Below are 16,638 nucleotides of genomic sequence, written 5' to 3'. Positions count from 1 at the left end.
ATGTGGCAGCAGCATCAGGGCGATCTTTAGAGACTAGAACAACCTGAGTAGAGTCAGTAGAAACATCAGGGGATCTAGGTTGAGAAGCCCTTTTTGCCCGCTTGCGCTCAGAACAATCAGCTCCCTCGTCAACAGCTACAGCTGCCTCAGCAGCCATTGGATCAACCTCCGGTTCTCCTGGAGGTTCCTCCCTGAAAGACTGCTTTTCAACAGCCTCGGTATCAGCTGAGGGAGGAGTATCCGGAGGGAGCAGAAGCTGTGGGAGGGGGCTTTTTGCGTTTATGGCTGGATGATTTAGGGCAAGCATAATTGGAATGTCCTAGTAACCTCCCTGTGGTTCGACCCCGGTCTTGCCGGGTTATTTATTACTTCGACACTCCTGCACTTGGGAAAAGACATCAATCTTTTAGTCGTGTCAGTATGCTCAAAGATGGAGAGATTTGGCAGCACAAGTCCACCCCCTCTTCTGGAAAAGGAAATGGTTGCTCTGTTTGCTAACACGCTAAAAGCGCCATACTATGAACACGTGATGGGTAGTTCGGCCCAACAATTCACGGATGTCGTGGCAGTGGCTGAACGAATAGAGCAAGGAGTAAAGAGTGGGAGAATCTCTGCACCCGTGGAGAAAAAAGGTTTCGGAGTGAAAAAGAGAGAGATTGATCATATTAAAAGTAGTTATAGAAGCAAGAAAGGCCATTTCCAAAGATATAACACTCAATCCTTTTCATCCCAAATTGCCAACACCAATTTCAACTTCCCAATCCCAGCCAGAAAACTTGAACCCCAAGACCACCAAGTAAAAAACCAAGCTGAGAGTTTACCCAAAAGGAACTACCAAAGAACCCAAGAACAATTGCCTCCATTGTCATTACCCCTAAATGAAATGTACCAAAAGCTACTAAGTATCGGGCAAATAGTCCCCGTGCCTTTGACACCCCTACAACCACCTTACCCCAGCTGGTATAAGCAGGATCTCACTTGCGAATACCATGCCGGTATAGCTGGACACAGCATCTATACTTACAACGCCTTCAAGAGAAAACTTCTACAATTGATCAAAGCAGGATGGATAGCATTTAAAGATGCCCCTAATGTGAATGCGAACCCTCTACCTAATCATGCTTCAGGTAGTGGGTCTATAAACATGTTAGAAGTAGAACACTCAAAAATCTTAAAGGTGTCAATGGATAGGATCTACCAAATGATGATAGATGCAAGGTACAAAGAGGGTAGCGAGAAGTGTTGTGAACTTCATAATGTAAAAGGCTATGTGATCAGCCATTTCAAGGGCTTTCACAAAAAAGTGATGCAAATGATGAGTCGTGGGTTGCTACGAATTGAGAAAGCAACAAGTGGAGAGGTGTTCATGATGGAGGCACCAAATAAAGAGGTGTGTAGAGTACAATTCACTACCGGAAAGCCACCCAAATTGGTCCTATCCAAACCAGTGGTGGAACATAAAGGGAATTATAGTGCTTTACCTCATGACTATGGGTATTCTTTCAAAAGCGCTCAGCAACCGCCTATTTTTCAAGTAGAAATTGGGGGATTGACCCGTAGTGGCAGATGTTTCACTCCAGAAGAGTTGGAAAAACAAAGAAAAGGTAAAGGTAAAGAAGGGGTTGACGTGATTAAGGAAGTAAACAAACCTGTCATGGAAGAGGAAACCAACGAATTCTTAAAGCTGATGAAACACAGTGAATATAGTGTTGTTGAACAGCTCAAGAAAACTCCAGCAAGAATATCGTTTTTTTCTCTGATTCTAAGCTCTGAGCCACATAGGAAGGCTCTACAAAAGGTATTGAATGAAGCATACGTTCCTCAAGACATCAATCAAGAAGCCATGGAACATTTAGTGGGAAGAATCCAGGCCTCGAATTATATATACTTCACTGAAGATGAATTGAGTCTTGATGGTACTGGGCACAACAAGCCACTATACATTACAGTGCGTTGCAAGGATATTCTAATCGGAAAGGTACTCATCGACAATGGTTCTGCACTAAACGTCCTACCAATGCATATGTTGAAAGAAATGTTTGTCGATGAGTCACATATGAAGCCTAGCACCTTGATGGCTAGAGCATATGACGGTTCGCCAAGACAAATAATTGGGACCTAGAAGTAGAGTTATATGTGGGGCCGCAGATGTTCTTGATAACATTGCAAGTAATGGACATTCACCTATCTTACAGCATATTATTAGGAAGGTCGTGGATTCATGCAGCTGGAGTCGTGGCTTCTTCATTGCACCTGTGTTTAAAGTATATCATGAATGGAATGCTGATAACTGTCAAAGCTGAAGAGACAGTTTCCATGATAAAAAATGTGGCCATACCTTTTATTGAAGCAGAAGATTGTATAGATGGGAATATTCATGCTTTTGAAATTATAAACGCAGAATGGGTTCCTGAAGGCGCAGTGCTGAGAAAGCCTAGAATCCCAGAAACGGCAAAGATGGCTGCTAAATGCTTTTTAAAGGATGGGGCTCCTTTTCAATGTAATCCTGAGACTAGAATGCCTAGGCTGATCAAGATAAACTGTGTAAATCAAATATTTAGGCTTGGATATAAGCCCAAGAAAGACGATTACAAGCGGGTCACTCAGGTCAAAAGAGAGGCAAGAATGGCAAGGATTGAAGGAAGAGAGCCAGAAGAAGAGGAACTTGTCATCCCACCACTCCAAGTATCTTTCCCAAGGGCTGCAGAAGTGATTAGATTCGGCATAATGGATCTCCACATCAATACCCTGGAGAGCCAAGAAGAAAAACGAATAGAGGAAGCGGATTTGGAAATGAAGGATGAAGTTTTGCCATAGCTTTCCATTCACACTATTGATGAACCTCCTGCCAGATTTTTCGTGCGAAGATTGGCTGAAGGGGAGGTGTACCAGAACTGGAAGATGGAGCCTGCTCCTATTGTGTTTAAAAAGTAATTGTTCTTGTTTGATCATGCTCGGACTTGTTTTGTCTTGTTTTGACTTGTGCTAATCTTGTCGGTATTTTAGTTCATGGTACCGCAAGATTTTCCATGTTAACCGAGCACTTTTGTTTTAATGAGATCATGCATTTTCTTGTGTCTAATGTGTGTCTGCATGTTTTATCTTTTCACGAATCACACTTACACGAGCACGCCTTGCACTTTCAGGAATCCTGAAAGTTCCATCGATTCACAAAACCATTGCACTAAGAATAATTGGCCAAACTTTGATAATATGATTGCAATGGATGATGAAGAATGGGGAGATGAAGATATAAGAGAGTTTACTAAGCTGGTAGAAAACTCAGAAAAAGCCTGGGAACCGGCTAGTGAGAAACTAGAAGTCATTAACGTGGGAGACAAACAAGAAAAGAAGGAATTAAAGATTGGCACTCTTGTTACAACTACAGAAAGAAATAGACTAGTCTCTCTATTAAACGAGTATGCAGATGTTTTTGCCTAGACTTATGCAGATATGCCTGGTCTAGATACTGACATAGTAGTACATAAGATTCCTTTAATAGAAGGAAGCAAGCTAATTAAGCAGAAAACTAGGCGAATGCACCCGGACATGTTACTCAAGGTAAAGTCTGAGATACAAAAACAGTGGGATGCAGGGTTTCTAGATGTAGTCCAATATCCACAATGGGTAGCTAATGTGGTCATAGTCCCAAAAATGGATAGGAAGATTCGGGTGTGTGTGGACTATAGAGATTTGAACAAGGCAAGCCCAAAAGATGATTTTCCTTTGCCCCATATAGACATTCTCATTGATAATGCTGCAAGAAATGCTACATATTCTTTTATGGATGGATTCTCTGGTTACAATCAAATTAGAATGGCAGAAGAAGATAAAGAGAAGACCACTTTTGTCACACCTTGGGGGACGTTTTGCTATAAAGTAATGCCATTCGGATTGAAGAATGCTGGAGCCACATATCAAAGAGCAATGGTTACCCTTTTCCATGATATGATGCACCGAGAAGTGGAAGTTTATGTGGATGACATACTTGCAAAATCGAAGAAAGAGGAAGATCATGTGCAAGTGTTAAGAAGACTATTTGAAAGGTTGCGAAAATTCCAGCTAAAGTTGAATCCTGCAAAATGCTCATTCGAGGTGAAAACAGGAAAACTATTGGGCTTCATAGTAAGTGGTCGAGGAATAGAAGTTGATCCTGATAAAGCTAAAGCTATTTAGGATATGCCTGCCCCTAAGACAGAAAAGGAAGTACGAAGTTTCCTCGAGCGCCTGAATTACATAGCTCGGTTTATATCCCAGTTAACGGTGACTTGTGAACCAATTTTTCATTTGCTCAGGAAGAAAAATCCTAGAGTATGGGATAATGATTGTCAGGAAGCCTTTGATAAAATAAAGAGGTACTTGCAAAACCCACCATTATTAGTACCTCTAACACCGGAGAGGCCTTTGATTCTATACTTGACAGTAACAGAAACAGTTATGGGCTGTGTGCTGGGACAACATGATGAGTCAGGAAGGAAAGAGCAAGTTATTTACTACTTGAGTAAAAAATTCAATGATTGTGAGTCGAGATACACGACAATTGAGAGGTTGTGTTGTGCCTTGGTTTGGAGTGCGAAAAGACTCCTGCAGTATATGCTATACTACACAACCTGGTTAATTTTAAAATTAAACCCGCTCAAGTATATTTATGAAAAACCTTACCTGTCAAGTAGAATAGCAAGGTGGCAAGTGTTGTTGGCAGAATATGACATTGTCTTTATGACAAGAAAAGCTGTGAAAGGAAGGATAATTGCCGATCATCTTGCAGATCATGCCATGGAAAACTACGAGCCTCTAAACTTTGACCTCCCAGATGAAGATGTGATAGTAATCGAGAATGAAGGTGGGGAAGGTGATCAATGGACCCTTTACTTTGATGGGGCAGTAAATGTATCAGGAAATGGGGTCGGAGCCGTAGTGATTTCCCCCGAAAATAAGCAGTATCCTGTTTCAACAAGGTTACTGTTTGAATGTACCAATAACACTGCTGAGCATGAAGCCTGCATCATTGGCCTGGAAGCTGCTTTAGAACTTAAGGTCAAGAAGCTTGAGGTCTTTAGGGATTCCTTACTAATCATCTGCCAAGTCAAAGGCGAGTGGCAAACCAAGGATGAGAAATTGAAGTTGTATCAAAGTTATCTCTTGAGGTTAGCCAATGAATTTGAAGAAATCAAATTCACCCACATAAACAGAGATAAGAATCAGTTTGCTGATGCCTTAGCAACCTTAGCTTCAATGACACAAGTTGATGCTAAAAGCAAGATCCAACCAATAGATATCGAAGTCAGAAGCTTCCAAGCTCATTGTTGCTTAATTGAAGAATCTCCAGATGGGAAACCATGGTACAATGACATCAAGAAGTTTCTCCGGCATCGAGAATATCCTGAAGGGATTTCCAAGACATATGAAAAGACTTTGAGGAGAATGACCGTGAATTTTTACTTAGATGGAGAAATTTTATATAAAAGGTCATTTGATGGGACTCTGCTCAGGTGTTTGAATGAAAATGAGATTGAGCAAGCATTAAAAGAAGTCTATGAGGGGATCTGTGCTACACAAGCTAATGGGCATACAATGGTGAAACAAATACAAAGGTCTAGATACATCTGGTTGATCATGGAGAGGGATTGTATAGACTATGTCAGAAATGCTATAAGTGTCAAATATATGGTGACAAGATAAATGCGCCTCCAGCACCTCTGTTCAATATGATCTCGCCTTGGCCTTTTGATATGTGGGGTTTGGATGTTATAGGGCCAATCAACCCTAAAGCGAGCAATGGGCATAGATTCATTTTGGTGGCCATCGACTACTTTACCAAATGGATAGAAGCCAACTCTTACGCCCATGTAACGCAGAAAGTAGTCAAGAGATTTATTGAAAAGGATTTGGTCTGTCGTTATGGTTTGCCAGCAAGATTGGTAACTGACAACGTCTAAAATTTCATTGGGAAGCTGATTGACGAATTATGCACCAAATGGAAGATTAAGCACCTCAATTCTTCCCCTTATAGACCAAAGATGAATGGGGGAGTCGAAGCAGCTAACAAGAATCTCAAGAAGATTATCCAGAAAATGGTGGTCACCTCCAAGAATTGGCATGAGATGCTCCCATATGCACTTCATGCGTATCGTACCACAATTAGAACTTCTACAAATGCCACCCCATACTCTTTAGTATATGGAATGGAGGCGGTTATGCTCTTAGAAGTAGAAATCCCATCACTATGAATCCTGAAGGATGCAGAACTGGACGAATCAGAATGGGCAAGGTCAAGATTTGAGCAATTAAACTTGATCGACGAGAGAAGACTAGCAGCTATTTGCCATCACCAGTTATACCAAAGCAGGATAGCCAAAGCTTACAACAAGAAGGTCAAACCAAGGGCGTTCAAGGAAGGGGATTTGGTGTTAAAAAAGATCTCACTAGCATCAGGAGAAGATCAAAGTGAGTGGGCACCAAATTACGAAGGGCCATATGTGGTGAAAAAGGCTTTTTCTAGAGGGGCTTTAATTCTGACTAATATGGATGGAAAGGATCTACCAAGACCTGTAAACTCAGATGTTGTAAAGAAATACTATGCCTGATGTATTTACCTTTACCAATCAATAAAATTGAAGTTTGGCCAAGATTTCTTTAGTGTGTTTCCCCTCAAAAATTTATGCATGATCCCATGTTTTGATGAAGATTTTTAGGGATTCAAAGTCTTAGTACAAAACTAAAGTCAAATTGATGTTCGTTCTAACAAGCAAGTTCTGAAAATTCAAGTGATATCCTAACACTCACAAAAAACCTGAAAGACAACCCAAGCACCATGAAATAACTTCAAAGCTGAGTTTTGACTACATGAATAATGAGAAATCATTTTGCATTTTCGTATGTGAGAAAGCAAAGCTTGACGTTTCTAACTGCATGCGTTTGAAATGAAGAAAGACCATCTTAGATAACTCTTTCACAAATTCTAAAAAATCCCTTGACGTCCCCTTTTGAGCCTAATACATTTTGTTGAAAAAAAATAATAATAACCTTGGCTAGGATCACACCCTACACTGGGGGGCAAGTGAAAAAAAAATTATTAATGACTAAAAATGCCCAAACAACCCTAGGGGGCATGAAAAATTCATCAACGATAAAAATGCCTAAACAACACGGGGGGGCATGAAAGAAAATCCTCGATAATCAAAAGTGCTCAAACAAAGCTGGGGGGCACGAAAGAGTTCCAAAAAGATTTGAGCATGCCACAAAAAAAAATCAATAATATAATGATGCTCAAAATCAAAGGAAGAAAAATCCTAACATTGGGGGGGTACCGTGGACCATTTTACAAATCAATTCCAAGGTCCAGAAATGTATGAACAAAAAGTTTGGGATATAAGCACCAATGATCCTTAGTCTTAAAGTTTCTTAAACACCTTTTGAGCCTACAAATATCCTTTTCTTCATAGCCAAGAGCCCAAGCCTACATTACATGCCTAATCAAGCCCTTTCTAATCAAAGGCAAGCAATCTGGATCGGTAGGCAGTGCTTTCTCATACGGACCAAATCATTATTCATGCAAATAAAATAAATGCTTTGAAAAGCGGTTCTCAATAACCCTCAAATTGAAATTTTAACCTTTTGTGACCAACCAGATGTCACTTTGTGTTCTTCACATTTTCATCAAAATCAAAACAAAAAGTTTTCATCACTTCTGGAAACCTCTCCATAGGGATCACTTGAATTTCTTCAGAATGAGTTTGCTTTAAACCGATGTCAAAATGATTTTTGTGTCTGGAATAGCTTTGAAATTCCAAAAACTCTGCAAGAAAAGAACTCCTTGTCAAAGACCAAACCGTCCTTCACATAACCTCATCCTCAAACCTGATTTGAATACTTGGGGGCATGATCAAGCTGGAAGGCAATTCACCAAAACACATAGGGTTGGCTCCATGATTCCCCTTCTAAGAAAATAGAAAATGTTGAGTGGAGCTGGAAATCTCTTCAGATAAAAGTTTGAGGGATAAGATGTATGTTGATGTCATATCCTGCCTGAGGGTCAAGATCACAAGAGGTGACTCGAGTAAGCAAGAGTGAAAAGAGCCATCAAAGCTTACTATCAGACACTCCAACTTTTGAGAAAAGAAAGACACCATGAAGAAGAGGGGACCTATATTCCTCAGGTAAGTATACATGCATATTGCTCACGATGCATCCTTGACATATCAGTGTCTTATTATCACCTTCTTTTTTTAGCGGGCATTGAGCCCCCATCATTCAGACAGTATGCTTGCTAGCCCTATCTTTTTTTTTCTCTCTTTGAGTGCGCCTAAGAGCCCTTGACCATCTTGGATAGTGTGTTTTCTAACCCTACCTCCTTTCGAGTGCACTTTTCAGCCCTCGTTCCCCTTCAAGTCCTATCATGTTGTCCTTTTTAGACATTTTGTTTTTTCACCTAGGTAGGTCACCTATCACAATCAGACCTCTTTGAAAACTCTTTTCACCTTTCATTTGGGCCGCTTGCCCATTACAATGAAACCATTTTGAGAAATTCTCGCATTTCTCACCGCCTCTAAAATTTTCACCGGGGAAGGTCACCCAACATAACAAGACCACTTTGAAAATCTTCGTATTTTTGAAAATATCTTTGTATTTTTCAAAATCTTTCCTGGGCAGGTCACCCAACACAATAAGACCACTTTGAAAAATTTTTGTATTTTTGAAAAAATCTTTGTATTTTTTAAAACCTTTCACTTGGGTAGGTCGCCCAACACAACAAGACCTATTTGAAAAATCTTGGTATTTTTCATCATTTTTTAAAAAAAAATCTCTGAAAAATGTGTTTTTCACATGGGAAAGTCACCCATTACTTTTCTCCTGGGTAGGTCACCCAGGATAATTCGACCACTTCAAAATCTTTGAATTTTCAAAAAAAAAACCTTCCAGTTTTTACTCTGAGTGCGCTTTCTAGCCCTCAAAAGGATTCATTATTTCTCAACATGATGAGTCAACTATCTCTTATCCTTCTTTTTCATCTTTACAACGCTTACTATCTAAAGTCTCGGATGAGACTTTCTATCGTAAGCCTTGTAAAGAGGGGGGCAACTATCATAACCCAATTCTGGGTTATTCCCCCAAAATAAATTTTTTAAAAAAAAATAATAAAAAATAAAAAATAAAAAAGACAAAAAACAATAAAGGTTGGCAACGTGGAGAAAGTATGCCGGGAAATCAAGTTGCAATTTTTGGAGGAGATTCAAGACCTATTGGCACCCCATTATGCCCAAAATTGGAGAAAAAAAATACAAATTTAAGATCAAATTAAATGATTATTGGACAAAATTGCATAAAAATTAAGTCCAATAACATAATTAAATTTTTAATAGGCCAAATTGATTTAATCATGGGCCAAATTAAATTTTAATTATGTTTAAGAATTAATTTAGGTCCAAATGAAGGATTTAATGAAGTGCAAGGACTTAATTATACTTTAAATGGGTCAAATTAATTTTATTTGGGGCTTAATTGGTGAAAAATTAAGTTTGGGAGCCTAATTTGGGTTTAATTGAGAAGATTGAAATTTTAAGAGACCAAATTTAATTTTTACCAAGTTAATTGATTGAAATCAGGGGGCAAATTGCAAGAAAATTGAAGTTTTGGGGCCAATTAGGGGTTAAATTGACAAAATCCAAAGCCAATGGCCAATCTGCAAAAGGCGCCAAACTATAGGGGTCTAATTGAGAAAATCTAGGGGTCAAATTAAAGAAATTGAAAGTTTAATGGTCAATTAGGTACGAAATTGCATAAATCCGAGACCAAGAACCATGTTGCAAAAGGCGCGTACATCTGGGGCTGAAGTTGAAGTTACGCCGGGACCAAATTGCATTAAATCAGAAGTTTAGGGTCAATTAGGGAATTATATTGAAAGAAATTGAAAGCTGGAGAACTACATTGAAAATCGGCAAAAATCCCTAATTTTAACCCAAAACGGTGTCGTTTTTGCGTAAAAAGAAGAAGAAGAAGAAGAAGAAGGGAAGGGACCAGGCGACACTGTTCATCTTCTTCCCCGCGAAGCTGCCCGAGTAGCAGCTTTCCAGACGCATTTGATGCCTCGTTTGGCCCCCAAATTCGACAACGCGTGCACCAACATGTCCACCTGAAACCTTTCTATCCCTGAGAATGGTCCGGTCGGGCCGAAAAACGTCGAAACGGCTCCGTTTATTGGCCTAAAGTGGCCACCTCGGGCAGTCTGCAGCCTTGGACTACCAAATTTGGCAGTTCGAGGTGCACACTTTGAACTGACGGCTTGGATTTCTCGAGTCGAATCAAGGGCTGAGACTTTTTCCTCGTTGAAGACAAGATTACCCTCTTTCCATTCCTATAAATAGGAGCAAATTTCATGCTTAGGAGGGGAAGAAAATCAAGCTCAAAGTTGGCCGAAAACCAGCCTTCTGTATTCATTTTTCCTGCAAACAATCCTTTTTCTGCTTTCTCTCTCCATCGTGGCCTTCAGCCACCATCATCTTCATAACCTGGTTTCTCACCATCATCCCCACCTCTAGTAGCCTTAAAACCGTCTCACGTGACAGTTGCACCAGTTCTCTCCCTCTCTCCTCTGTAAAAATCTTCTCCTCGGCCACCGTGACTCCAGCAGCGGCGGCGACAGCAGAGGCAGCAGCCACCACCTTGCCCAGAAGCTCTCTTCCTTCCCAAAGGTAGCCAGGGTAGCAGCTCTTTCCTCAGCCACACCAACAGCTCCAGCCGTGAGCTTTCCTTCTCCTTTGCAGGACTCTGCTCCTTCTTCTTCCAGCCGTGACCAGTGCAAGCCACCGGCCTCACCACCAGCCAGGCCGCCAACTCCCTCCGCGCCAGGTAATTCTCTCCTCCCTGCTTCGCATTTTTCTTCTTCGTCGTGGCTGCATGCAAAATTCATTTCTGCATGCAGCGGCTAATTAATTAACCAATTGTTGGGGCAAGCCAGTTCTGGCCCAGCCCAAGTGGCTGGGCCCGGCCCGGCCCCCCAAAAAAAAACAAAAAAATTCCAAAAAATATTTTATCACATACGGCCAAGTCCTAAAAATTTTCCAAGCATGTTTTCAAAAGAAATTGCATCTTTCTCACGTTTTAAAAATCCAAAAATTAGATATCATAACTAGTTTATGATCATCCATTAGGGTTTGACCAAAATATCAAAAACCTTTTTCCAACCTTTTTTTAGGATCCAGATGTAGACTTTAATATTTGTGGGATGTAAAATTACACGATAAAGTACACCCTCGGGTATTAAAGATACAAGGTGTAAATAAATGCAATCTTAAAATTCAGACTTTAGAACGGTTAGGATTTAATCCAATAAGGTAGAGACTCCATCACGAAGGGAGATCTGCCTTGAACCTTAGAAAAGACCAACAAATAGAAACTCGACCTAGAAAAACAATCAAACAATAATGCAGCTTACCTTAGGTAGGGTGCACTAGGGGTGATGCGTCTTCCCCTTGCACAACCAGTCCCTTACTCAGACTCTCGCAGACCATAGGTTCCTAGTGACCATAATACTAGGTGGCGACTCCAAAGAACCAAGCAAAACACAAATAATAAATAAAAATCGCCAGCCGATGCCGCGCGGGCGACGTGCGACACCTATAATTACCCATCTGGCTAAAATTATCACCATATCTTTCTCCTCCAAACTGATGATTTCATTGTTGTCCAAAATGTTCCTTATATCCCACAGACATATCTTCAAAATCAACATCACTTATGTTTGTATTATCAGTAATAAACTCATCCACATTAGTGTTAACTCGCCTAACAGCCCTCCTAACTTTAAATTATCTTTTCTTAGACCTATTTTTAACCCATCATGGTCAATAACATGTTGACTCTGTAACCTATCTCCAAGTTCATTGGACATCTGATCCATCTGCTGATTTATAATGCATAATTGAGTTACAATTTCATTTTCTCCTCTTTATGGTGCCATATTGTTGCTTGCCTCTGCTATCCTCGAATCTTAAAATTGGTTAGCTGATAAGAAATATGATGGCTTATTTACATCCCAACTTAAATTGCGGTTAAATTCCACCTGTAGCTCCACGTATAAACAACACCCGAAGGTCTAGTCTGGATGAATTGATAATTTGACTCTCTGAAGTGATATGTTCATGATTCCATTTGACCTAAAGTGTTACCACAATATAGTTCAATGTGTTTAGTATATCCCTGAAAAATTTTAGTTCGATCCAATGTATGATTTGAGAGATAAACCTGATTTTGCAAAACTGATCAGCAAACATTTTAAGGTCAAATTCGGACCTCACTTGGTTCGTATCAGATAATATGTTGAAAGTGTTTCGTATTAGGTTCATGGACATTACTTCATATCTAATCCAAATAAATCAATAAGAGATTATATATGAATGCAAGCACATAAGAATGAATCATTCATAATTACAAATAAAGATATAAACATCAAATCAAATAATAAACATATATCAATCAATTTAGGCAAAAAAGCAGAACAAAGACATTCAAAGCATGTATCAAAGCACACCAAACACATAATTATTTAAAAAAAAAAAAACAAAGAAACTTGACATGAACCTAGCCTTCTTACACTCAATAATACACTAAAAAAAACTTGCAGTCATAATCTTGACCGATCAAAAGTCTTAACAAATATATAAGAAAAGAATCTAAACAATTAAAGTTAACTTCAAGACATCATAAATATACATTTAAACATGCTAACACACAATTTTAACAATCAAGAAACAACAAGTTATATGCTCAAAACCATTTTTGAACTTACTTCCCTAACAAATGCATATCACATCCAAGAACAATAATATGTTATACATGGCTTCTAAACTGAAATGAAATCAATAGAATCAATAACAAACAAAATAAAAAGAATATATTAACATGGAAGACATTGAAAGAGAGGTGTGTCCATTAGGCTACATCATATCACCAAAGTTTTAGGTATACCTTATTGAATAATGTAACTTTCTTTTTCTAGATTTTTTTGCTTCTTTCCTCTTATTCTCATCTCCTTAACTTGCATGAACATTTTTTTCCTCCTTTCTTCCTTCAAATTTTCACATGATTTGCTTCACTTTTCTCTTTATTTACTAAAGAACGCTTCTTTGTTTTCTCTCTAATTTCCTCTTAATTTTCTCTTTGTGATTTCTTTCTCTTCAAGTTAACCTCCATTTTGCTCAATCGATCATAAATGATTGGGTTGAGTACTTTGTCAAGATCATTGTGGAGATTAAGTCATAAATATATCATTGTTAGACCTAAACCTTGTAAACGAGATGTAAATATATCATTATGAACAAACCATACTTAATTTAAGGGTCTAGAACTCCACATTCATTGATTGGAAGGTTAGCCCTTGATTAGCTTGAATTTGCCAATACAGCGGTGACTGATTAGGGACAAGATGTTCTCGAGTTTATTGAAGCAAATGCAATGTAAACATTTGATAGAAGTAGCTAATCCATGTAGAGAAGATGTTTCTTAGTCAAATGGTAGTGGCTGGAGCTTTGAGGTGGTCAAAGATGCCAAGTTCATTCACATAAAGGTGGCATCTCGATCAACCATCTCAACTGAAGAAAAAGACACAAGGACTAAATGGCGTATCACTCATTTTTTTTCATTTAAGTTAGAGTGACATGTCGTTCATTTAACCTCTAAAAATTAAGGTTTTTAAATAGGATTTTAAGGAAGTTTTAATTTAGTTCTTATTCTTCCAATTTCAGCATATGTGTAACAACCCGGCTTTTCAAGCCCAAAACAATGGTACATTTTTTATTTTTTTGTACTTGACACACATCATGTCGGGAGTTGGTGAACATGTCCCCTCACATCATCAAGATACAATCCATACATCAACAACAATCAACATTTCAATTAAAAGTGGATCTTACATAAACACATAATATTAGGTTTGCATGATTAGCAGTTCACATAAACATAAATCACTATATAGACATGAGTTTGCATTCTTATCCTACTAATAGTCATCATGAATTTTAAACAAAAGGATCTAATAATAGTTATACATTTAGTACATTGATTTATACAAAATACATCATGATTTAGAATGCAACTACATGATTCCTTGCAAAACTAGGTTCCCGAGTATTGGGTTTTCCTAGGCACCTCGTTGGTGTGATGTCCCTACTGCAGTACAAAACATTTATAAGAATGCAATTACTTAATAATAATAATGATAATAAACGGGCTGGCAGTTTAATGAAGCATTAACATTATCTCATGTTTGAAGGGTGACATTTATAGTTCCCTCATGTACTTGGTATAGACAACTTGTAGTGCATATAGATGCTCCAATTCTTGCAATCAGCTATAATCTTAAATCCGGCTATTCTCTTAAGGCATCATTTCCCGAAGTTAACTGTTCATTCACCTCAACCATCCACTTCAGATGCCATCGACCAAAGCTAATCGATCGTTTGTCCCAGTCATCTGTTCGGATGCTATTAGCCAGAACTAATCATTCATTTGTCCCGGTCATCCATTCAGATGCTATTAGTCGAAGCTAATCAACCATTTGTCAACATTTAAGCATTTGGCAATTTGATAACTAAACTAACACAATACAGTAACATTCAAAATAAAGTATTTAATTATTCAACGTTATTAAAAAGGAAGGTGAAAGTCACCTACATGCAATAGAAGCTCTACTCATGTTCCCATATTGCTACTGTTGCACCACACTTGTGGTCCCTCCTGCAAATCAGAGGTTTATCTCATAAACTTTCCTCACTCAAGGATATGTTTTATAATAACCATATCAACAATCAATAAATCTTTCTTTTAATCCTTTCTTTATATTTTACATTTTTTCTCATTACACTCATTAATATTATTGTTCTTTATCCAACCATAGTTATCATTCTTTTCTTTTATATTTGGACTGTTATTGTCCAACCATTATTGTCTGACCTCTCCTTAGAGTTTTAACTATATCTAAAGTTATAGAACTTCATTTCAAGTAAGATTAGTTTCATTGGAAAGATAAGACACAAAACTACAAGTTCTATGAAGGAATGAAAAACTCAGTTCTGCCTTTAAGACAATCAAAATTGCTCATAAACAAACATTGGACTGTTACTGTCCAACTATTATTGTCTGACCTCTCCTCAGATTTTTAACTATATCTAGAGTTATAGAACTCAAATTCAAGCGAGATTGGTTTCGATAGAAAGCTAAGACACGAGGCTATAAGTTTTCTAAGAAATGAGAACCCAGTTCTGCCTCTAAGACAATCAAAGTTGCTCATAAACAAACATTGGACTGTTACTATCCAACTATTACTGTCTAACCTCTCCTCAGATTGTTAACTATAGCTAGAGTTATAGAACTCCAATTCAAGCGAGATTGGTCTTGTTAAAAAGCTAAGACACGAGACTACAAGTTCTCTGAAGGAAGGAGAACCCAGTTTTGTCTATAAGATTGTCAAAATTGCTCATAAATAAACATTGGACTATTATTGTCCAACTGTTACTGTTTAGACATTGAACTGTTACTGTCTGACCTCTCCTCAGATGTTTAACTATATCTAGAGTTATAAAACTCCATTTGAAGCGAAATTAGTCTTATTGGAAAACTAATACACGAGGCTATAAGTTCTCTAAAGGAAGGAGAACTCAGGTCTACCTCTAAGACAGTCAAAATTATTCATCAACAAACATTGGACAGTTATTGTCTAGACATTGAACTATTACTGTCCGACCTCTCCTTAGATTTTTAACTATATCTAGAGTTATAAAACTCTATTTAAATCGAGATTGGTCTTGTTGGAAAGCTAAGACATGAGGCTACAAGTTCTCTAAAGTAACTAGAACCAGTTCTGCCTCTAAGACAGTCAAAATTGCTCATCAACAAACCAAATCTACTACCCTACAGCGTCTGTCATGACCCAATCTCAATTGGTGACCCATAACTGGAGTTCTATAACTCCAAATTAAGCAAGACCAATTTCCTTAGTTAGTCAACATCCAAAACTACAAATTCTATGAAGGAACCTGATCCTAATTCCTTCATCCCCCAGCTCGAAATATCTCAGAAAGTCAAGAGACAAAACTGTCCACATTCGTCAACCTTTCCATTTACACACAATACATGAAGTTATTTAATTTTAGCAACTAATACTTTTTCCTTAATTCAAGTCTAAGAATCCTAATTTGTAATTCAACATTCAGGCATCAATTCATAATTGACTTTGAAACGACTCATAAGACCATGTTTAGAACACCTTACCGGTAAGAATCAAGGTTTCGATCTTCAACTCCCTTCTTTTTTTTCTAATCACAGCTGACCCTCTCCTCTTCTCTTCTTGTTCAAATTTTCATGTAATCCCTTGCTCACAAGTGTTTATTCTACCTATAATCCTTAATCTTGGATGGGTTCTTGAAATTTTGATGTTTCTCTCTTATTTGTAGAAATGGATACAAAAACTCCCTTTTTTCCTTCTTTACGGTAGCTGCCCATTTTTTGGTGAGAAGAGGGGTATTTATGCTCTATAATTATTCTTATTTGCATCTAAGCCCTATTTTCTTTAAGTGTATTATTTTTGCCCCACAACTTTTAGTTTAGTTAATTTTCTTTAATTCAATCCAACCTTGATTTTTC

At 38.2% G+C, this 16,638-nt stretch overlaps 2 protein-coding genes across 2 annotated transcripts; both read left to right on the top strand.

The window, feature by feature from the left end:
* The first annotated feature begins 430 nt into the window (after window positions 1-430).
* LOC133691751 (uncharacterized) lies at window positions 431-2,817 on the top strand. Its single transcript, XM_062112351.1, has 2 exons — window positions 431-2,093; window positions 2,207-2,817. The coding sequence occupies exons 1-2, from the start codon at window positions 431-433 to the stop codon at window positions 2,815-2,817; spliced, it is 2,274 nt and encodes a 757-aa protein (XP_061968335.1).
* A 1,362-nt stretch (window positions 2,818-4,179) lies between these two features.
* On the top strand, window positions 4,180-6,587 carry LOC133691750 (uncharacterized). The gene is made up of 4 exons (XM_062112349.1): window positions 4,180-5,629; window positions 5,755-5,891; window positions 5,985-6,176; window positions 6,240-6,587. Exons 1-4 carry the CDS (start codon window positions 4,180-4,182, stop codon window positions 6,585-6,587), a joined length of 2,127 nt encoding a protein of 708 aa, XP_061968333.1.
* The last annotated feature ends 10,051 nt before the right edge of the window (window positions 6,588-16,638 follow it).

Source organism: Populus nigra, chromosome 4 (genome assembly GCF_951802175.1).
Source record: "Populus nigra chromosome 4, ddPopNigr1.1, whole genome shotgun sequence".
Taxonomy (NCBI): domain Eukaryota; kingdom Viridiplantae; phylum Streptophyta; class Magnoliopsida; order Malpighiales; family Salicaceae; genus Populus; species Populus nigra.
The sequence above is the reverse complement of the archived record's forward strand: the minus strand, read 5'-3'. Positions and strand labels throughout refer to the sequence as shown.